Source organism: Nycticebus coucang, chromosome 18, assembly GCF_027406575.1.
Source record: "Nycticebus coucang isolate mNycCou1 chromosome 18, mNycCou1.pri, whole genome shotgun sequence".
In the NCBI taxonomy this organism is placed as follows: Eukaryota; Metazoa; Chordata; class Mammalia; order Primates; family Lorisidae; genus Nycticebus; species Nycticebus coucang.
Window position 1 is genome coordinate 55,122,727 of NC_069797.1, and position 23,521 is coordinate 55,146,247.

Genomic DNA, 23,521 nt, shown 5'->3' on the forward strand with positions numbered 1-23,521 from the left:
GCAGAAATCAGACTGTCAATTTATAAAAACCACTTCTTTTTTTTTTTTTGTAGAGACAGTCTCATTTTATGGCCCTCGGTAGAGTGCAGTGGCATCACACAGCTCACAGCAACCTCCAACTCCTGGGCTTCAGCGATTCTCTTGCCTCAGCCTCCCAAGTAGCTGGGACTACAGGCGCCCGCCACAAAAACCACTTTTTTTTTTTTTTTTTTTTGAGACAGAGTCTTACTTGGTCACCCTTGGTAGAGTGCCATGGTGTCTTAGCTCAAAGCAACCTCAAACTCTTGAGTTCAAGTGACCCTCTTGTCTCAGCCTCCCAAGTAGCTGGGACTACAGGTGCCCACCACAATGCCTGGCTATTTTTCAGAGAGGGGGTCTTGCTCTGGCTCAGGCTGGTCTCAAACCTGTGAGCTCAGGCAATCCACCCACCTTGCCCTACTAAGTGCTGGGTTTACAGGCATGAGCCACCATGTCTAGCCTATAAAAACCATCTGAAGAAAACTTTTACATCCCATAAAGAGGAAAACAAAAAAAAATTTTTTTTTTTACAAAAAGCACAATGTACTTTCATATGCCAAATATTGGAAAAAAGGCTAAAGCCACATCCCCTTATTCCTCATATCCAACAGTTTGGTTTTAAAGTCAATTCAGATCAGTAAGCAAACATAAAGACCATCCAGTGAAAAATGGCCAAGGCCACCTGACAGTGAATTTAAAGGTGCCTATATTAGCCTCTGGATCAGGACAAGGATCCAAAGAGGCAGCCAGACTGGAGCATTACTGGGGTTGATATGGAGGCTTTAATAGAGGGCATGGATGGGTAAGAGAAGGAAATGGAGGAAATCAGTACCTCCCCCCACAAAAGGTAGAATCACCCCAATGGGCCTAATGAAGAGGATGTAAAACACATTGATGGAACAAGTGATGCTGGAAAATTTAAGGTATGAGAGTAGGGGAAAGGCTGATAAGAAAAGAGATGATCTGGATTTTTTTTTTTTTTTTTTGTAGAGACAGAGTCTCACTTTACTGCCCTCGGTAGAGTGCCATGGCGTCACATGGCTCACAGCAACCTCCAGCTCTTGGGCTTACATGATTCTCTTGCCTCAGCCTCCCGAGTAGCTGGGACTACAGGCGCCCGCCACAACGCCTGGCTAGATCTGGATGTTTAAGAACTTTCTGTAGGCCAGGCCCAAGTGGGAATACCTGGAATCCCAACACTTTGGGAGGCAGAGGGGGGAGTTTGAGTGAGCTATGATTGTACCACAGCACTCTAGCCTGGGCAACAAAGTGAGAAAACAGTTTTCTCCAGAGATACAACAACAGTTCCTCCTTCAGGCCCACCTGTAGATTTATGGCAATAACTGTGAGAATACCTTCTTCCTTATTCTAAATCTCTTCTCTCTGTTCACTCCATATTTTTTCATTACAAAAGGCATTTTCTGAGTGGCTACAGTTAAGACAAGTGGACAAGTTTTTTTTTTTTTTTGTGGTTTTTGGCCGGGGCTGGGTTTGAACCTGCCACCTCCGGCATATGGGACTGGCGCCCTACTCCTTGAGCCGCAAGTACCACCCGACCAGTAAGTTTTTCCTAAGAAGAATTTTTCCCTATATTAAGCCTCATGGAATTTTCGAAGGTATTCTGGATATTGAGACAGGAAACATTATGTTCAGATGTTACCTGACCAAAACTTACCATGTTCTGTGTTCTCAATGCCTAGCATATTCATCAGCTGGCACAGGCTGCAAATTAGCATTAAAAATGTATTTGTTTCCAAGCTTGATGGTCCTGAAGTGTTTTTTTTTAATAACCAAAATTCACATTTTATTTAGATTAAAATAAACCATACAAAATTGATTCTGAAGTTTTCTTGAGAAGGGAACAAGGCTTCTCCTCGACTACAAACAAGGCAGTGCTACATACTCTGGGTCTTTGTTCTCTCTCACTTAACTCTGTTTATAACCCAGACAGGCTAGAGTTTGCCTTAACAGGAAGGATCATGAGCCCAAGTCCATGTGAACCTACATGTGGGTATACCCTTTCTGTAGAGAAGCAGCATGTCTAAGATCTTCAAGAACTAGTGCACAGGGTCTTTTAAATTTGTAAAGAAGTTGTTAGGTTCTTTTTTTTTTTTTTGTAGAGACAGAGTCTCACTTTATGGCCCTCGGTAGAGTGCTGTGGCCTCACACAGCTCACAGCAACCTCCAACTCCTGGGCTTAAGCGATTCTCTTGCCTCAGCCTCCCGAGTAGCTGGGACTACAGGCGCCCGCCACAACGCCCGGCTATTTTTTGGTTGCAGTTTGGCCGGGGCTGGGTTTGAACCCGCCACCCTTGGTATATGGGGCCGGCGCCTTACCGACTGAGCCACAGGTGCCGCCCAGTTGTTAGGTTCTTAACAACCTAAACTTGGGCAATCCAAATCCATACTCACTAATCAATCCAGGTTTTATGGGCAACTTGTTTAGGCACAAAACAAACAGGAAAACCCTTATACTTTCAGAATAGATGGCCCCTAAATATGCCTTTTTCTTTAGTTTTATCTGAACATGTGACCTGGGGATCTGAATATCATCAACTAAGACTGAAGTGCACATGCATTCATGTGTGGATTTGTATGCATGGGGTATGTGGCCAAGAGAGTGAGTCTCACTTTAAAAAGTATATTCCTTATAAGGTAATTTGAAAAGAGGCTAAGGGGAAGGAGGAATGAAAAAACAAGTAGTTTGAGCTTTCAAAGGGGCATAATAAAATAGGATTTAAAGATAAATTTAATGCTAAATAATGAAGATTAGTATAGACTTCTAGGACCTTCATCTGATTGGCTTCAAGATCAATGGAGAAATAAATAAGACTTTATTCTCAAATATACTGGTAAAACCAGCAACTGTAGCATTACAACAAGCCTTTTAAGCTAGATGTGGTGGTACATGCCCACAGTCCCAGCTACTTGGGAGGCAAAAGTGGGAGAATCACTTAAGTCCAGGAATTTGAGGCCAGCCTGGGCAAAACAGTGAGAGCTTGTCTATTAAAAATAAAAATATAATAAGCCTTTTAACAGTCTGAATCATACAGAAGATAATCTAATATTATAGTAGATTGCACATTAATGTCCTAAAAGAGCAAACATTAAAATTATCCTGTGAAAAAAAAATCACATTAGGTTTCTAATCTTGGGTTTTAGAAATCTACTTCTTGTCTTTAGAAACTCATTTTATTTCCCTCATCCTCTATGATTTTCATGGTTGGGCATGCTTCTTCTTGGACCCTTGACTCTGGGTACTGAACCCCTCCTCTCCGTTCTGGTGCCCAGGCTGGGGGAGACACCCCTACTTCCTCTCAATGTTCTCTTTCAGTTGCTTCAAATCCTTCAGCTGTCTACTCTCACATTTCATTCAGGGAAGTGTGGAGCAGGAGAGGGATGACTGACAGGTTCTAAAAACGTCCTGGTCCTTTGAGGCACCAACATTAGATATAATATTTTTAACACTGACATACATCTGACTAGCTATTAAGGGGCCAATCTTGTATCTCTGATAGGCTAAAATGAGGGAAAACAAGAGCAACTGACTGACTAGACTGTACAGGTACCCTAGCAGCATCCCTGCTAATGCAAAATCACCTCATGGACACAGGTCAGAGATCCTATTGATCACACTTAGATTTCAGTGAACATATGATAATGCTCATCATTAATGTCTGAACTTGGGTAGCAGGGACTTCCAGGTTCAATTTTGGGATTTGCCATTCCACTTTTTCCTAATAATACATTTCTCGCTTTCCTTATTAAATTGGTGGAGTCTGACAGAAGGAAAAATATACAGGGGAAATACTGAGCATATCATGCAAATTATCATATGTCACAAGATACAACAGAAACCAAAAGGCAAAGTTTCTTGTCAACAGAATAGTTTTAGCTCAATTTCCTCTTGTAACTTTTCTTGATTTTTTTTTATAGTTTCCTTTCATATTGGCAAAGATTCAGGCAGGGTCCCCTAACAGTAAAATTTAGAATTAAAAAAATATTTATTGATAATGTCTTTTATAAATGTTTGGTAACCCCAACTAATTATCCAAAATGCAAACTGTAAACACAACAGCGAAAGAGTAACAACTGAGTGTGAATAGGCAGACTATGAACAGGTGACAGACTGAGCAAGAGTGTGGGAGGGAGCAACAGAGAACGGAAGACAAGTGCACAACATGCGCTACAGACAGTGACAATTTGAGTGAATAAGTAATCACATTTGGACCACAGTGATTTCAATGCAATCACTAGGAAACCGCTGGGCCAAATACCAAAACACAAGGAATGGACGAGCCTTCTTTGTGAGCATGCTCAGCATGTTGGCATGGAAACAAGGAAGCACAGAAGTTCTGTAGTCACAATAGATGGCTACCATTTCTAGGATACAAAGAAATTTTCTTCTGGTCCCTGGATATCATATAGTGTTTTTCCATGCTTTTCTTGACCCTGGAGGACTGCAGTTGCTATATCAAAATCCCCAAAGAAACCCTTTGACAAAGTAAAGAAACCACAGCAGCAGTAACACCGGGTTTGCTGGAATGCCCCCTCCCTCCACCTTGGCCTATGGTTTTCTTCTGGGCACCTCCAATAGGAATGGTTAAGTTTTACCAATCCACTGGACAAAGCCAGAATGAACTTCAGTCTCATGGTCACAAAGTGTGAGTGGATGGGGATGAAGGTGTGTATGTGTGGCTCTGGAGATCTGGACACTGCCCTCACTTGGTAACCCTTGCCCAGAACACTGGGGTTGCTTCCACTGGAGAGACTCCACGGTAACTCTAGAAGTGTCATTAAATACTCAGTTCACCAAGGTTGACCACCTCCATTGTCATAGGATGATGCAGCATCTGCAGAAGCGCTGTCTGCTGCCCCCTACTGATGGGGGTGGAGTGACAGGTGCGAAGTAGGCGTGGACTTTAATATTGGGTAAATGGGTCTGAAACAAGACAGAAACATTACTGAGAAAGAGGGCAGAAACAGAAACTACAATGTTGCTTTTCAGAAAAACCACCAAGGGACTGAATGAATATGAAAACAGGGCAGAGGATAAGCACTGGTCAGGATGCTCAGAGGAATGGGTTCTACTTGGTTTCGACCTAGGCTGTTCAAAATGACCTGATTATAACTTTGGTACTTGCTTCCTTTTTTTTTTGGAGACAGAGTCTCACTCTAGTGTTGTAGCTCACAGCAAATTCAAACTCTTGGGCTCAAGTGATTCTCTTGCCTCAGCCTCCCAAGCAGCTGGGACTAAGGTGCCTGACACAGGCTGGTCTCCAACATGTAAGCTTAGGCAATCCACCTGCCTCAGCCTCCCAGGGTGCCAGGATTACAGGCGTGAGCCACCGCTTGTTTCCTTAATAATAAAATGGGGAAAAACATCATACTAATTTCTTATTTTGTCCTGAAGGAATTTCCAGTTGGATTCCCATAGATGGAAAAAGATATGTAAATTTATTTTTTTTCCAAGTCATTGTTGATTACACCTTTTCTAATTAAAAAAAAAAGAAACCCATTATCTTCTTTTAACAATATTATTCTAATCTTAACTACTATTTCTAAGCAGCTACTATGTTCAAGGCAATGTGCTACTTAAGTGAGAAGAGCACAAAAATGGTCAAAATGGGGATCCTGGTCTTAGGTGTCTACAGTCTAGACATGTACATAAATAGCTACATTGACTTGAAGTACAGATAACAGATCTCTGGCTATCTCCTGAGGATTCAGAGATAGAAAATTCCTGACAGCCAGGAGATCTAGAACTCTAGTATAAGGAGGTCACATTGGTACTCTTTCTTTTTTGGTATAAAAGAAATATGGTTACAAGGCTTCCCCAGTGCAGATATGTTCTCTGTCCTCTATATCTGAGGGGAGAGGAAGATCTGAGGCCAACTGGAATTCAAGATGAGGTCTGGTGTTTTTTTTTTTTTTTTTTTTTGAGACAGAGTCTCACTATGTCGCCCTTGGTAGAGTGCCGTGGTGTCACAACTCACAGCAACCTCAAACTCTTGGTCTTACGGGATTCTCTTGCCTCAGCCTCTGCAACCACAGGAAAAAATTATCTACCTTTAGGTTTGTACTCCATTTTTTTCCTTGCTAAATATCCAAGTTAAATATAAAGTAGCTGGGTCTACAGACACCTGCCACAACACCTGGCTTTTTTTTGTTGTAGTTGTTATTTGGCAGGCGTGGGCTGGGTTCGAACCTGCCTGCCCCAGTATACATGGATGGTGCCCTAGTCACTGAGCTACAGGAGCCACGCCGAGGTCTGGTGTTCTATTTGCTCAAGGCCACATGGTCAACAAGGACTTTTTTTTTTAGAAGTCAGTGGTAAGGGTCTAATTTAGCAGTGTCTTTCCCACATCAGGTATGAAGCTGATGTTCTAATAAAAGTCTGTTGAACAGAATAACATACAGATTCATTCAGCTTTTTATAACTTTTTTGCATGTAACATGTCTTCTAATCATTTGGCTATTCACGGATCTCTCTATTATGGAGGATGGGGTCAAAAGAAAAGGTAAAAATCTACTCCATTTATTGACTTAAAAAATAAAAACCCCAGGAAAGGGGTCTGACGTCAAAAGGAAATACAAATTAAATTTTAAATCCCAAACATTTTCTTTATGCTATTCCTTTCTTTCTTTTTGAATCAAAATGAAGCATGTACTTTTTCCCACTCTGAAGTTGTGTTTAAGCACTGGATGTTACAGAGTGTCTGCTGGGAGGAGTAGTGTCTGCTACTTTACTTTCCTTCACTGGGCATTTTCTTCCTAAATTTCCATCTGTAACCATAGGAAAAAACTACATTTAGGTTTGTACTCCATTTTTTTCCTTGCTAAATATCCAGTTAACTACAAAAATAACAGGAATCTAAATCTGGAAATAAAAAAAGAAAAGAAGAAGAAAAGCAAAGCAAGAGTGCTGAGAACATCAGAGCTGGAGAGGTATGCAGCCATCTTTACCCTGAGTCTCTTGATTCCAGCCCGTGTGATTTGCTGGCAGTCATAGAGTTCTATCCGCTCAAGGCTGTGACAACTCTTCAAGTGCTCCAGAGATGCATCTGTGATTAGAGGGCAATTGTCCAGCTCAATCACCTCCAGCTGGTCATGGGCGCAGGCCCCATTCCCTAGGTGACGAATTCCATCGTCTGTGATCAGCTCACAGTGAGACAGACTCTGCAGCCAAACAGAGTAAGTAAGGATATTGAAACATCTTTTGATATCCATTAGCCAGAGATGTGTAAAATCACAAAGGAGACCTTCTGGTTTGATTTTGATGAATGTAGAGCCATGTGATAAAATGAAGGATGCAAACTGGAGTTACAGGGGTTATGCTTTCAGCAATCAATGACTGATGTTTTTGTGTGTTATTCTAAATATATTTATATATATACATATATATGTATATTATTATTATTATTATTATTTTTTTCTTTGTAGAGTCTCACTTTGTAGCCCTCAGTAGAATGCTATGGTGTCATAGCTCACAGCAACCTCAAACTCCTGGGCTCAAGCAATTCTCTTGCCTCAGCCTCCCGAGAAGCTGGGACTACAGGCACCTGCCACAGGCCTGGCTATTTTTAGAGATGGGGTCTCGCTCTAACTCAGGCTGGTCTTGAACTCATGAGCTCAGGAAATCTGCCTGCCTCACCCTCCCAGAGTGCTGGGATTACAGGCATGAGCCACAAATATATTTTATAATTCGTGTAATGACTGAACTAGTTCATGAACAAAATAAAATTAAAACATCTGTCAATTTTCCTTAACTTCCTGGTTCTGGAAAATTTAGAAGACCTAACCCAACTTTGGACAGTAATGTGCCACCAAACCAGAAGTAAACTTGGCTACAGAACAATTAACCAGAATGCCTTCTGACAGTGTCATTGCAAATAATAGCAAGATCTCTTCCAGCAAAGCCTTGATTGGTTCCATTTGATTGGAAAAAAACATTTAACTTTTCCAGGTCCTATCTCAGATACCATTTCACTTAAAGGTCCTCCTTTGATCATCAGTAAGCTGTCAATTTGGAGAAGCATCCCTCCACTAAGTGGTGGCCAGACACTAAGTGGAAAGTTGTTTTTTGTTTTTTTTTTTTAAGAGAGACAAGAGTCTCACTTTGCTGCCCGCAGTACAGTGCTCTTGGGCTTAAGCAGCACTGTACTGAGGGTGGCACTGCAACCTCCAACTCACAGCAACCTCCAGCTCTTGGCTTAGGCGATTCTCTTGCCTCAGCCTCCTGAGTAGCTGGGACTATAGGTGCCTGCCACAACGCCTGGCTATTTTTTTGTTGCAGTTTGGCAGGGGCCGGGGCTGAATCCGCCACCCTTGGTATATGGGGCTGGCGCCCTACTCAGTGAGCCACATGCACTGCCCGAGTGGAAAGTTTGGGATTAAATCCAATAAATATGTAAAACTTTTTTCTTTTTTTGAGACAGAGTCTTGCTATGTTGCCCTGGGTAGAGTGCTGTGACGTCACAGCTCACAGCAACCTCAAACTCTTGGGCTTAAGTGATTCTTTTGCCTCAGCCTCTCAAGTAGCTGGGAGCTCACCACAACGCCTGGCTATTTTTTTTAGCAGGCCCGGTGTATATGGCTGGCACTCTAACCACTGAGATAGGGGGTCAAGCCAAATATATAAAACTTTGAAAGTTGAACTCACCAATACTTGGAGTCGAGGACAGTGTATAGAAAGTTGGATTAATGTGCTATCTGTTATCTGAAAGAAACACATAAGTTTATTTTAGGTGTAACTCCAAATAAAATCACAGGTCATACCACATTCTTTTTATTTACTTATTTAGTTTTGGAGACAGAGTCTGACTTTTGTCATCCTGGGTGGAGTGCCGTGGCGTCATAGCTCCTCAGGAACCCCATACTCTTGGGTTCAAGTGATTCTCTTGCCTCAGCCTCCCAAGTAGCTGTGACTACAGGTGCCTACCACAACACCTGGGTTATTTTAGAGACAGAGTCTTGCTCTTGGCTCAGGCTAGTCTCGAATTCTTGAGCTCAAGCAATCCACCTGCCTCAGCCTCAGAGTGGTAGGATTATAGGTGTGAGTCATCTTGCACAGCCTTCATACCTCATTCTTTTTTTTTTTTTTTTGTAGAGACAGAGTCTCACTTTATGGCCCTCGGTAGAGTGCCATGGCCTCACACAGCTCACAGCAACCTCCAACTCCTGGGCTTAAGCGATTCTCTTGCCTCAGCCTCCCGAGCAGCTGGGACTACAGGCGCCCACCATAATGCCCGGCTATTTTTTGGTTGCAGTTTGGCCGGGGCCGGGATTGAACCCGCCACCCTCGGTATATGGGGCTGGCTCCCTACCGACTGAGCCACAGGCACCGCCTCATACCTCATTCTTGACTACATTTCTGGTCTAGATACATGTCTGGTCTAGACAGCTAGATAAGCAATCATCAAATAATAGAATCTAAAGGGTTAAAGCCCATCAGCTACCTGAACCTGTTCTATAAGAATTCACCCAGGATAGGCTTGAACACATCTTTACTCTTCATCTTTGGACAGCACTGTTTAAATTTCTCTTTTGTTAGGTCGAGCACGGTGGCTCACGCCTGTAATCCTAGCACTCTGGGAGGTGGGTGGACTGCCTGAGCTCACAAGTTTGAGACTAGTCTGAGCCAGAGAAAGACCTCATCTCTAAAAACAGCTGGGCATGGTGGTGGGTGCCTGTAGTCCCAGCTACTCAGGAGGCTAAGGCAAGGGGGTCACTTGAGGCCAAGAGTTTGAGGTTGCTGTGAGCTATGACACCATAGCACTCTACAAAGAGCCACAAAGTGAGACTGTCTCAGAAAAATAAAATGAATAAATTTCTCTTTTGTTTTTGAAATAAATCAAAATCTATCACTGGAAGTACTACTCATTAGACTTAGAAACATAACAGAAAAGAATCAGAAGATGTGCTCTATGAAAAAAATTAATATTGGAACATCCTGAAATTTTTAGGTATTTGGTCTATCTAAGTAACTTTTTTGTTTTTACATGTGGCCACCCAGGCTGGTCTTGAACTCTTGGGCTCAACAGATCCTCCCCACTCAGCCTCCCTAGTTTGCTAGTGGTGTGGAGCCACTATACCCAGTAAATAGTTCTTTTTAGGAGGGAGGACAGAGTATTCTGCTGTGGCCCAGGCTAGAATGCAGTGGCATCATCACATCTCACTGGAACCTCAAACTCCTGGGTTTCAGTGATTCTCCTTCCTCAGCTCCAGTTCCAAGAAGCTGGGACTACAGGCTCATGCCATCATACCATTTTTTTTTTTTTTTTTTTAAGATGGGAGTCTTAAGCTATTGCCCTTGATAGAGTGCCAGGCTATGCCGTCATAGATTGCAGCAACCTCCAACTCACGTTCAAGCAATCCTCTTGCCTCAGTTTTTCTTTTTTTTTCTTTTTTTCTGAGACAGAGTCCTAAGTTGTTGCCCTGGGTAGAGTGCCATGGCTAACAGCAACCTCAAACTCTTAGGCTTAAAGCGATCCTCTTGCCTCAGCCTCCCAAGTAGCTGAGACTATAAGGCACCTGCCACAATTGTTGTTTAGCAGGCCCGGGACGGGCTCAAACATGCCAGCCTGGGTGTATGTGGCAGGCGCTGTAACCACTGAGCTACAGGCACTGCCAGTTTTTCTGTTTTTAGTAGACATGGTGGGGGGTGGTGATCTTGCTTTTGCTCAGGCTGGTCATGAACTCCTGAGCCCAAGCAATCCACCCGCCTGGGCCTCCCAGGGTGCTAGGATTACAGGCATAAACCACCGCGCCGAGCCTATTTTTTTTTTTTTTTGGAGACAGAGTCTCTTTGTCACCCTCAGTAGAGTGCGGTGGCATCACAGTTCACAGCAACCTCAAACTCTTGGGCTCAAGTGATTCTCTTGCCTCAGCCTCCCGAGTAGCTAGGACTAGAGACATCCACCATAACACCAGGCTATTTTTTAGAGATGGAGTCTCACTCTTGCTTGGGCTGGTCTTGAACCCATGAGCTCAGGCAATACCTGCTAAATAGTGTCTGCACAACAAGTAATTTTTTTTTTTTTTTGTGGTTTTTGGCTGGGGCTGGGTTTGAACCTGTCACTTCCGGCATATGGGACCGGCGCCCCACTCCTTGAGCCACGTGCCGCCCACAACGAGTAATTTTATTTTATTTTATTTTTTTTTTTTTTTTGAGACAGAGTCTTACTTTATCACCCTCAGTGGAGTGCTATGGCGTCACACAGCTCACAGCAACCTCCAGCTTCTGGGCTTAGGTGATTCTCTTGCCTCAGCCTCCCGAGTAGCTGGGACTACAGGCGCCTGCCACAACGCCTGGCTATTTTATGTTGCAGTTTGGCTGGGGATGGGTTTGAACCCGCCACCCTCGGTATATGGAGCTGGCACCCTACTCACTGAGCCACAGGCGCCGCCTGCACAACAAGTAATTTTAAAAGTGGCCCTTACAGATACAGAAGTATCTTCCTTTCTTTTTGCCATTAAATTCATTGTCCTAACTTCCTTTTGGAATTTCCCCTTCAAAGTTTCTCCGGAGTCAATAAATAATCTCAAAGCTCTTCAAATTGGTAATTGATAAGGTGGTCAGTATCCCCTAAGGGCTGAGTTCCACACAGTCTCAGGTCCCAGGAGAAGTGATATAAGGGATCCAGAGTACAGTAAAGCCAATAGAAGGTGGTGTTATAGACCAGTCTTATGGGGCTTTAATAATTTACTAGTGTTATAACTGTTGGTCTAAGGATATATTTTAATAGCTTTATGGCCTAAATACTTTGGGACCTTTTCTCTCTTGGCAAAGTAATTGATGGCATGTATTTCCATAGTTCTTTTTTTTTTTTTTGTAGAGACAGAGTCTCACTGTACCACCCTCGGGTAGAGTGCCGTGGCGTCACACGGCTCACAGCAACCTCCAACTCTCGGGCCCACGCGATTCTCCTGCCTCAGCCTCCCGAGCAGCTGGGACTACAGGCGCCCGCCACAACACCCGGCTATTTTTTTGTTGCAGTTTGGCCGGGGCCGGGCTTGAACCCGCCACCCTCGGCACATGGGGCCGGCGCCCCACTCACTGAGCCACAGGCGCCGCCCCATAGTTCTTTTTTTTTTTTGCAGTTTTTTTTTGGCCAGGGCTGGGTTTGAACCCGCTACTTCCCACATATGGGGCTGGCGCCCTCCTTTGAGCTACAGGTGCTGCTCCTATTTCTATAGTTCTTTTTTTTTTTTTTTTTTTTTTTGCAGTTTTTGGCTGGGGCTGGGTTTGCAGTTTTTTTTGGCCAGGGCTGGGTTTGAACCTGCCACCTCTGGCATATGGGGCTGGCGCCCTACTCCTTTGAGCCACAGGCGCCACCCCCATTTCTATAGTTCTTTAACACATATACCATGAGTACCTCTGCCCAGAGTACCTGGAAGACATCTCAATAAATGGATAATCATCAATGCTGCCAGAGGCTACAGTGCCCTTGCTACGCTAGGGCAAGGAATTGGACATTCTGATGTACATGTATTATCTAAGTTATTCCCCCCGGCCCCATTTTATTAATACCATTACTACACGCAAATGAAGATCTTTACACAAGAGTGAAGTTTAAAGAAGTGGCCAAAGCAAGTTAAGTTTCTGGGTTTTTTTTTTTTGAGACGGAGTCTCACTATATCATCCTCAGTAGAGTGCTGTAGTGTTATAGCTCACAGTAACCTCCAACTCTTGGCTTAAGTGATTCTCTTGCCTCAGCCTCCCTAGTAGCTGGGACTACAGGCGCCCACCACAATGCACAGCTATTTTTTTGTTGCAGTTGTTTAGCTGGCCTAGGCTGGGTTTGAACCCGCCACCTTTGGTATATGTGGCTGGTGCCTTAACCACTGTGCTATGGGTACTGAGCCGCAAGTTAAGTTTCTATTATACTATATTTCTGAATTAAAACCCACAATCTTACCTGAACACACTCTTCCAGGTCCATCTTTTCAAGTTCATGGCAATTCTACAAAGTGTAAAATCAAACATTACAGTAAAAACATTTAAAACAAGAACAGAGTTGCTGTTATTTTAATTTCATTTTTTACCTTATTCCTTTACATATTTTAAAAGGCTTTGATCACAATTATTCCACATTTATAAAGTATCTAATATCTTTTAAGTGCAAGGGAATAAATTTGCTGAACATTTATATTGGGCCAATACAGAGATTGTTTCAGCCATAAATAATTTAATGAAAATTGTTTCTTCTGGAGGGTGGAAAGCAACTTGTCATGTGCTGGCTCCTACCCAATTAGTATTCCCATCAATCTATCCAATAGCAAATGACCTTCCCTCTGTTTCATAACACTGGACAAAGTCTGTATAATTTTAAGTACTATTACTATTTCTCTTTTTATTATTTTGTTTTTATTTTCTTTTTCTTTTTTGTTCATTTTTGTAATTTTTGTTGTATTTATTTTTATTTTTTATTGAGACAGAGTCTCACTTTTTTGCTCTCAGTAGAGTGCCATAGCATCAAAGCTCACAGCAACCTCAAACTCTCAGGCTTAAGTGATTCTCTTGCCTCAGCCTCCCAAGTAGCTGGGACTACAGGTGCCCATCACAATGCCCGGCTATTTTCAGAGATGAGGTCTCCCTCTGGCTCAGGCTGGTCTCGAACCCATGAACTCAGGCAATCCACTCACCTTGGCCTCCCAGAGTGCTGGGATTACAGGCGTGAGCAACCTTGCCCAGCCTAAGTACTATTACTGAATAGTAATTTATAAACCACTCTAAATATTAAAATCTTCAGGAGAATAGGGAAATCTCTTAAAATCTCTCCATTTAAAAGATGACTTGTGGCCAGGCATGGTGGCTCACACCTTTAATCCTAGCATTCTGGGAGGCTGAGGTAGGTGGATCATCCGATCTCAGGAGTTCCAGACCAGCCTGAACAAGAGTGAGACCTTGTCTCTACTAAAAATAGAAAAATTAGCGAAGGGTTGTGGCAGGCAGCTTCTCAGGAGACTGAGGCAAGAAGATGCCTGAGCCCAAGAATTTGAGGTTGCTGTGAGCTATGATGACACCAGGGCACTCTCCCCAAGGCGACAGAGTGAAATTTTGTCTTAAAAAAATAATAATAAAAATAAATAAAACCAGACTTAGGTTGAGTGCTATTGCATCATCATAACTCAAAGCAACTTCAAACTCCTGGGTTCAAGAGATCCTCCTGCCTTAGCCTCCCAAGTAGCTGGGAGCACAGGTGCCCGCTACACCCCCCAGCTAGTTTTTCTGTTTTTAGTAGAGACAGGGTCTCACTCCTGCTCAGGCTGGTCTCAAACTTCTGAGCTCAAGCTATCCTCCCACCTGAACCTCCCAGAGTGCTAGGATTACAGGCATGAGCCATTGTGCTCAGCTGGACCTGTGTTTTCTTATTCTTATCCACCAGTCACATAAACAATTAAGTTTCTTTCCCAAAATAACCAGAAGTCCCTGCTTATTTTATCATCTTATGAAACTGTAGAGAATCAAGTCTCATGAAGGAGTGTCATGTTCTTTAATGTATTTCTGCATTTCCAGAGCAGTCTGTAGCGCTAGTGTGAGAATGCTCAGGAACACCAGCCACAGAAGAGTTTCCCTTTGTTTCACATTCCCAATTCTGCTACCATGCTACATTTCCCTTGCTGATCATTTTTCTGAAACAAAAATCCCACCCTGCTGGTGAAGTTTCACTGAAGATAAAGAATTAAAAAAAAAAAAAAAGAAGAACTATAAAACACCGACTAATGAATGACTGTAGGTCTGAGGGAAAGGGAGGAAGGAGGAGGATTAGCAAGCTCTCACCTAACTCACACAGTGTAAGGTGTAAGGGTATATAGCATATGCCCTGGGTGAAGGACTCAACTACAGCTTGAACTTTACCTAACAAATGCAACCAATGTAACCTAATCATTTGTATTCTCATATTAATCTGAAATAAAAAAACTATTCAAGAAGGGTCAAAAATATAGATTCAATTAAAAAAATTTATAGGCCAGGGGTGGTACCTGTGGCTCAGTGAGTAGGATGCTGGCCCTATATACTGAGGGTGGTGGGTTCAAACCCGGCCCTGGCAACAACAAAAAAAATAGCCAGGTGCTGTGGCAGGCGCCTGTAGTCCCAACTACTTGGGATGCTCAGGCAAGAGAATCGCCTAAGCCCAGGAACTGGAGGTTGCTGTGAGCTATGTGATGCCATGGCACTCTACCGAGGGCAATAAAGTGAGATTCTGTCTCTACCAAAAAAATTATAGGCTAGGCATAGTAACTCACACCTGTATCCTAGCACTCTAGAAGGCTGAAGCAGGATGATCGCTTGAGGTCAGGAATTTGAGAACAGTCTGAGCAAGAGCAAGACACCATCTGTGCTATCAATAAAAGAATCAGTCTACAGGGGTATTTGCGAAACTTGGTAAATGTAGAATATAAATGTTTTGGCACAGTAACTGAGATAACGCCGGAAAGGCTATGTTAACCACTGGGATAAAAATGTGTCAAATGGTTTATGAAGTGAGTGTATGATGCCCCATAATCATATCATTGTATACACTTATGATTTAATAAAAAAATTAAAAAATAAAAAAAAAATAAAAAAAAAAAATAAATAAAAGAATCAGTCAGGTGTGGCAGCACATGCCTGTAAGGTACTTGGTAGGTAAGCTGAGGCAAGAGGATCGCTTGAGCCCAGGAATGTGACAATGCAATGAGTTATGATGAAAACACTGCACTCTACTCAGGGAACACAGTGAGACTCTGTCTCAAAAAAAAAAAAAAAAAAATCCGAAAACAAAAAAACAACAAGAAACAAAGCAGGCAAAAGATGTCCCCGCCACCTCCAGCATATGGGGCCCATGCCCTATTCCTTTGAGCCACAGGTGCCACCTGATGGAAAGCGCCTGTGGCTCAGTTGGTAAGGTGCCGGCCCCATATACCGAGGGTGGCAGGTTCAAAACCCGGCCCTGGCTGAACTGCAAACCAAAAAATAGCTGGGCGTTGTGGTGGGCGCCTGTAGTCCCAGCTACTCGGGAGGCTGAGGCAAGAGAATCGCTTCAGCCCAGGAGTTGGAGGTTGCTGTGAGCTGTGTGATGCCACGGCACTCTACTGAGGGCGATAAAGTGAGACTCTGTCTCTACAAAAAAAAAAAAAAAAGGTATTTTTCAGGCTCAGCGCATATAGCTCAGCAGCTAGGGCGCCAGCCACATAACACCGGAGCTGACAGGTTCAAACCCAGCCCAGGCCTGCTAAACAACAACAACTGCAACCAAAAACATAGCTGGGCATTGTGGTGGGTGCTTGTAGTCCTAGCTACTTGGGAGGCTGAGGCAAGAGAATCACTTAAGCCCAAGAGTTTGAGGTTGCTGTGAGATGCCACAATACTCTACTGAGGGTGACAAGGGAGACTCAAAAACCAAACAAACAAAAAAAGATATTTTTCGAAAGGAGCACAACAAATGGCCAACAAATATATTTTAAAAGGCTCAACATTAGTAATCATCAGAGAAATAGAAATTAAAACCACAACAAGGTGGCGCCTGTGGCTCAAGGGAGTAGGGCACTGGCCCCATGTGCTGGAGGAGGCAGGCTCAAACCCAGTTCCAGCCAAAAACTGCAAAAAACAAAACAAACAAACAAACAAACGAAAACACAACGCGATACCACCTTACCCTGTGTTAGAGTTGCCATTACTAAAAAATCAAAAACATAATAGATTGGATGAGGTGAAAAAGGAACACTTATACACTATTTGTGGGAATGCAAATCAGTATATAACCTCCATGGAAAACAGTATGGAGATGTCTTAAAGTATTAAAAGTAGATCTACCATTCAATTAGCAAGCCCACTACTGAGAATCTACCAAAGAAAAAGAAGTCATTTTATAAAAAAAGACACTTGCACCTAAGTTTATTATCGTAGCACAATTCACAACTTCAAAGGGATGGAACTAACCTAAATGCCCAGCAACTGATAATGAAAATGTGGTCTACATGACTCAGCCATGAAAAAGACTGAAATAATGTCTCTTGCAGCAACTTGTATAGAACTGGAGGCCATTATCCTAAGTGAAGTAACCCAGGAATAAAAGCCCAAATACCGCATATTCTCACTTAAAAATGAGAGCCAAGGAATGGGTAAGCATGGTCATACAAAATGATATAATGGAAACTGGAGAGTCATAAAGGGAAGGGCATTAGGGGCTGCAGGATGAAAAATTACCTATTGAGTACAAGGAACACTAACTATTCAAAGTGAGGGGTATATCAAAAACTTAAGACTTCACTACTATACAATTCAGCCATGTAACACAAAACATTTATACTCCCTAACTCCATTAAAATAAAATAAAAACTACATGTGTAAAAGGAAGAAATAAAAATCCCAAACAAAACCTATGGAACCCAAAGGAGATACTTACCCTAGCAAGAGTGGTAAAGCCCACATCTGTTAACTGAGAACATCTCGCTACTTCTAATATTCTGTTAAAAAAACAAAATGAAAGTCAAGCGCTTGGTCTCTGAAAACTGGGTTTATTAAAACAGTTAAGAATTTAAGAAAATAATTTATTCCCTAAGGACTTCATAATATAGAATGACATTAACAGGTAAGCAACTCTGTATATAGATCTTGTCATTCATTTTTATGGAGTCATCATAAAGCAGTCCTGTAAATACCACATTTCAGGATGATACAATGAAAGAACACAGAAGAAAATAATTGAAGCTTGTAGTTAATGTAAAAATGCATGAAATGCATTAAAAGCCTTCTTGATGGCATACCGCTTACCCCCAGAGGGCAGCCTGCTCCTAGAAAACAAAGGAAATGGAGATAAATACTCTATTTCAGGTAATCTGAAGAAAATTATTTTCTTTCTGTTTTAGATGTAGGTTCATTTAGATTTAAATAGCTTTTTAAAAACCTTAATTACAGGTTTGTCCCAAATATGAAATTCCAGATTTATGAAAGCTTCCTGCTTCCTCCCACCGGCTCCCAGAGAGGCCCAGTGGAGAGGGAAGCTGAGCTGGCAGCCATTCTCCTATTATTCAGCAACTGCTAAATAACAATCACAGGGCTGGAAAACCAAAAGCAGCTCTTTTCTGTGAAAAGTGACCTCCGTACAATGGTACCAAAGAACATATACATGTTTCCTTACAAATTACTTACTACAGAAGATGAAAAAATTAAAGCTAAATATAAGAAATCATTATCAGCTGAAAATTAATCAGAAATGAACGCTACATCTAATAGGATAGCAATACATAACTGAAACAACTTCTAAGAGCTTTTCTGTTACTATTCATTCTTTTTTTTTTTATTTATTTAAGATACCTACAGAGTATTTTACCCCAATACTACTGAATATATATATATATTTTTTTTTTTTGTAGAGACAGAGTCTCATCTTATTGCCCTCAGTAGAGTGCCGTGGCGTCACACAGCTCACAGCAACCTCTAAATCCTTGGGCTTAGGCAATTCTCTTGACTCAGCCTCCCAAGTAGCTGGGACTACAGGCGCCCACCACAATGCCCGGCTATTTTTTGGTTGCAGTTTGGCTGGGGCTGGGTTTGAACCTGCCACCCTCGGCATACGGGGCCGGCGCCCTACCCGCTGAGCCACAGGCGCTGCCCTGTTTTTTTTTTTGGTAGTTTTTGGCAGAGGCTGGGCTTGAACCCACCACCTCCGGCATATGGGGCCGGCGCCCTACCCCTTTGAGCCACAGGCACCGCCCTAAGAGCTTTTCTAACAACACTAATAAATACAGAAACGTGGAGCTGAAGTCCCCTTTTGTCTAAAATGGAAAGGGATAATGTGTAATATTTTTAGAGAGGTTTGGATACCTCCCAAGCTCCTGAGAAGTACTCTATTCTAGGCTTTTCATATTACTAACTTTGACCAAGTCTACAATCTATTAAGGAATTCTAATATTAGAGGAAAAAATTCTTTCAACAATTATGATTAAGTCAAGTGATTTCCAAAAAAAGTCTTCACAAAGTTTTATTGCTGTACAATGGTAATAATATATAAAAAAAATGGTTTCATGGGCTCAGGAACCAGACTGCCTGGATTTGAATCCTTGCTCCTACACTTACTAGCAGTGATACCTTGAGTAACCACTTAAACTCCCTGTGTTCCAGTATTCTAATCTATAATACGAAGATAATAACATGCTTACACGGTGCCATGGAGATTAAATAAATTAATATCTATAAACTACCTAAAACAATGTCTAACTTATAAGTGCTATATTAAGTTTTGCTTTAAAAAACACAAAAGGTATATGGGTATCATTCCTACTCACTATAGTGTCTTGTGTACGCCTACAGAATATGGGTTTGACACCGAGTGTATACTAACATAGCATTCTCAGCAAATATTCAGCCAATCCCATATTCAAGCAGAGAAGAAGCCATAAGAAATAAGGTTGTTCTAAAGGAACAGAGGATAAGTAAAGAATCAGTACCAGAGTGGTCCTCCTACAAGGATGTTTTTTCTTTTCAAATATAGTATTTCTTCTTAGGTACCTGGCATCATTACTATGATATAAATGACCTCAGCATGGGCCTTAAAAAGCTTTAAAAGGAATTATATGAAAGCATTAATGAGAGAAAATACTTTTATTTCTTTTTCAAGTAATGAAATAAAATATTAATCTTTCTTCTAGTATGGTTAGCAAGTAATGGAATTCGGGGACTGTTAACCCTTGGTTCATGCCAATTACGTGTAATCAAATGAGGTTTAAAGTGGGTAAGTGGGCATCTAAAAGGGTAATGACTCTGCATTATCTATGTCAAAGATCCAAGGAATAAATATGAGTAAAGGAGGTTTTTGTCCCTTTTCCCTGATTTTTTTTTTTTTAAGCTAAAGAAGAAATGTTTACCTGAGCCGTGGACAGTTCTGACCTAGAGCATTCAGGATGGCATCTGTGATGTTGGAGCAGCCAGAAGCACAGAGGGACTGTAACTTATGGCATCCTCTGCATATAGTAATCAGACCATCATCTGTAATTTGCTAAAAAAATGAGCAAAAAAAAAAAAAAAAATCCGCAGACATTAGTATCTTAGCAGAAGAAAAATAAGCAAAAATGATACCTCTGTGAAAATAAGCACCAAAAAGAGATCAAGACAGTCTCAATCAGTTAGCAGACCTAAATGAAAATGAACACACTTTTGTTTCTTTCTTCGCCTTCCTTTTGATTTAGTTTGCAAGAGAATTTATGCTCAGTTTTGGTATAAAGAGAAAAAGCTCTAAATGGGATACTGTTAAAAGCTCTAATGGGGGGGGCGGCGCCTGTGGCTCAGTGAGTAGGGCGCCGGCCCCATATGCCGAGGGTGGCGGGTTCAAACCCAGCCCTGGCCAAACTGCAACAACAACAACAAAATAGCCGGGCGTTGTGGCGGGCGCCTGCAGTCCCAGCTGCTCGGGAGTCTGAGGCAAGAGAATCGCGTAAGCCCAAAAGTTAGAGGTTGCTGTGAGCCATGTGACGCCACGGCACTCTACCTGAGGGCGGTATAGTGAGACTCTGCCTCTACAAAAAAAAAAAAAAGCTCTAATGGGATCCTAATGGGACTGGGACCAGCATGAGACACATCGTGATATAGGTTCAATTAAATAATTTTAAGACTTAGAAAACATAAGGATAACAATATTTTAGTAGTGTAAACATATTTACAAATACCCAGGCGTGGTGGCTAATGTCTGTAATCCTAGCACTCTGGGAGGTAGAAGTGGGAAGACAGGTTGAACTCGGGAGTTCGAGACCAGCCTGAGTAAGAACGAGACTCTGCCTGTATTTCTAAAAATAGAAAAACTAACCAGGGGTTGTGGCAGATGCTTTTGTCCCAACTACTTGGGAGGTTGAGGTAGGAGGATTGCTTGAACACAGCTTTTTTTTTTTTTTTTTTTTTTGAGACAGTCTCAAGCTGTTGCCTTGGGTAGAGTCCTGAGAGTCCTCACAGCAACCTCACACTCTTGACTTCAAGTGATCCTCTTGCCTCAGATTTTCTATTTTTAGTAGAGACAGGTTCTTCCTTTTGCTCAGGCTGGTTTCAATTTCATGAGCTCAAGCAACTGACCTGCCTCAGCCTCCCAGAGTGCTAGGATTACAGGCATGAGCCACCTTGCCAGCTGAACCCAGGAGTTGAGAGGTTGCTGTGAGCTAGGCTGATGGACACCATGGCACTCTAGCCTGGGATGATAGTTGAAATCTTGTATTAATTATAGCATTTATTTAGTTCTACAGTTCAGTTTTATAATAATAGTATAAAGAACATCCTAACTTATGGAAATAAAACAGTTGTGTCTAACTCAGACATGATTTTGGACCATTTATTTTATTTATTTATTTTTTTAGAGACAGAGTCTCACTTTATCCCCCTTGGTAGAGTGCCATGGCATCACAGCTCACAGCAACCTCCAACTCCTGGGCGTAGGTGATTCTCTTACCTCAGCCTCCCGAGTAGCTGGGACTACAGGCATCCGCCACAACGCCCGGCTATTTTTTGTTGCAATTTGGCGGGGGCCAGGTTTGAACCCGCCGCCCTCGGTATATGGGGCTGGTGCCCTGCCCACTGAGCCACAGGCACTGCCCGATTTTGGACTATTTAAAAAACTATTTTAGGGGGCGGCGCCTGTGGCTCATTCGGTAAGGCGCCGGCCCCATATACCGAGGGTGACGGGTTCAAACCCGGCCCCGGCCAAACTGCAACCAAAAAGTAGCCGGGCGTTGTGGCGGGTGCCTGTAGTCCCAGCTACTCGGGAGGCTGAGGCAGGAGAATCGCTTGGGCCCAGGAGTTGAAGGTTGCTGTGAGCTGTGTGAAGCCACGGCACTCTACTGAGGGTAATAAAGTGAGACTCTGCCTCTACAAAAAAAAAAACAAAACAAAAAACTATTTTAGGCTGGGCGGTGCCTGTGGCTAAGTGGGTAGGGTGCCACCGAGAGTGGCAGGTTCAAACCCACCCTGACCAAACCACCACCACCACAACAAAAATAGCTGGGCGTTGTGGCAGGTGCCCGTAGTCCCAGCTACTCGGGAGGCTGAGGCAAGAGAATTGCCTAAGCCCGGAGTTGGAAGTTGCTGTGAGCTGAGACACCACAGCACTCTACCGAGGGCTAAAGTGAGACTCTGTCTCTCCAAAAAAAAAAAAAAAGAAAACTATTTTAGGCTTATTTGAGCCCAGGAGTTTGAGGTTGCAGTGAGCTATGATGACACCACTGTATTCTAGCCTAGGTGACAGAGCAAGGCCCTGTATTTAAGAAAAAATAATTATTTTCAATTATCTTGTTTTAAATTATTTTAAAATGAGAAAGAACACAAATGCAAAGATGTTACGTTTAAAAAAAAGTTACAAGGGGGTGGCGCCTGTGGCTCAGTGAGTAGGGCGCTGGTCCCATATGCCGAGGGTGGCGGGTTCAAACCCAACCCCGGCCAAACTGCAACAAAAAAATAGCCAGGCGTTATGGCAGGCGCCTGTAGTACCAGCTGCTTGGGAGGCTGAGGCAAGAGAATCGCGTAAGCCCAAGAGTTAGAGGTTGCTGTGAGGCCGTGTGACGCCACGGCACTCTACCCGAGGGCGGTACAGTGAGACTCTGTCTCTACAAAAAATAAAAAAAAGTTACAAGGTAGGTACCTCTACACATGCCTATAGTCTCAGCTACTCAGGAAGCTAAGATGGGAGGACTGCTTGAGCCTAGTTCAAGGCAGGCCAACCTAGGCAATGTAAGGAGACATCTCTTAAAGAAAGTTACACATAAACATCTTAACAAGTTGGATCCTACTAGGACTACAATTTTCCTGCCATATTCGCTAATTTTGGATAGGCTTAAAAGTTAAACTCTTCCAGACGTTTGTTTCATGAAGTAGAATCCTCAAGTGGCAATCCTGACTGGAATAAAACAAAAAAACCCAACTTTTATTTTTGGAGCAAGAGTCTCACTTTGTTGCTTTCGGTAGAGTACTGTGGTGTCACAGCTCACAGCAACCTCCAATTCTTGGGCTCAAGCGATTCTTTTGCCTCAGTCTCCCAAGTAGTTGGGATTACAGGCGCCTGCCACAGTGCCCGGTTATTTTTGGTTGCAATTGTCAACATTGTTGTTTAGCTATCCCGGGCGGGGTTCGAACCCGCCAGCCAGTGTGTATGTGGCTGGCACCCTACCCGCTGAGCTACAGGTGCTGCCCCTGTTTTTTTTTTTTTTTTTTTTTGCAGTTTCTGGCCAGGGCTGGTTTGAACCTGCCACCTCTGGCATATGGAGCTGGCGCTCTATTCCTTTGAGCCACAGGTGCTGCCCGTCTTTTTTTTTTTTTTTAATTTTACTTAAAAAATATTTTTTTTGAGACAGTCTCACTATATTACCCTCAGTAGAGTGCCTTGACATCACAGTTCACTACCTCAAACTCTTGGGCTTAAGTGATTCTCTTGCCTCAGCCTCCTAAGAAAAAAAAATTTTTTTAAAACAAAGGAATGGAGAGCAAGGCAGGGGGATTTCCTAAGGTCAGGAGTTCAAGACCAGCAAACAAGAGCAAGATGCT

At 42.7% G+C, this 23,521-nt stretch overlaps 1 protein-coding gene across 4 annotated transcripts in view; it reads right to left on the reverse strand.

Moving 5' to 3' along the window:
• Positions 1-3,998: 3,998 nt before the first annotated feature.
• FBXL20 (F-box and leucine rich repeat protein 20) overlaps positions 3,999-23,521 on the reverse strand; it is a 113,702-nt gene continuing 94,179 nt past the window's right edge. For all 4 annotated transcript variants that reach the window (XM_053569443.1, XM_053569441.1, XM_053569442.1 and 1 more), the window contains 6 exons: positions 19,873-20,003; positions 17,412-17,472; positions 12,939-12,983; positions 8,681-8,737; positions 6,985-7,197; positions 3,999-4,960 (listed from right to left, as the gene is read on the reverse strand). In XM_053569443.1, the coding sequence (XP_053425418.1) occupies positions 4,853-4,960; positions 6,985-7,197; positions 8,681-8,737; positions 12,939-12,983; positions 17,412-17,472; positions 19,873-20,003 (615 nt within the window). In that variant the 3' untranslated portion in view covers positions 3,999-4,852. The remainder of the gene's footprint in view (positions 4,961-6,984; positions 7,198-8,680; positions 8,738-12,938; positions 12,984-17,411; positions 17,473-19,872; positions 20,004-23,521) is intronic.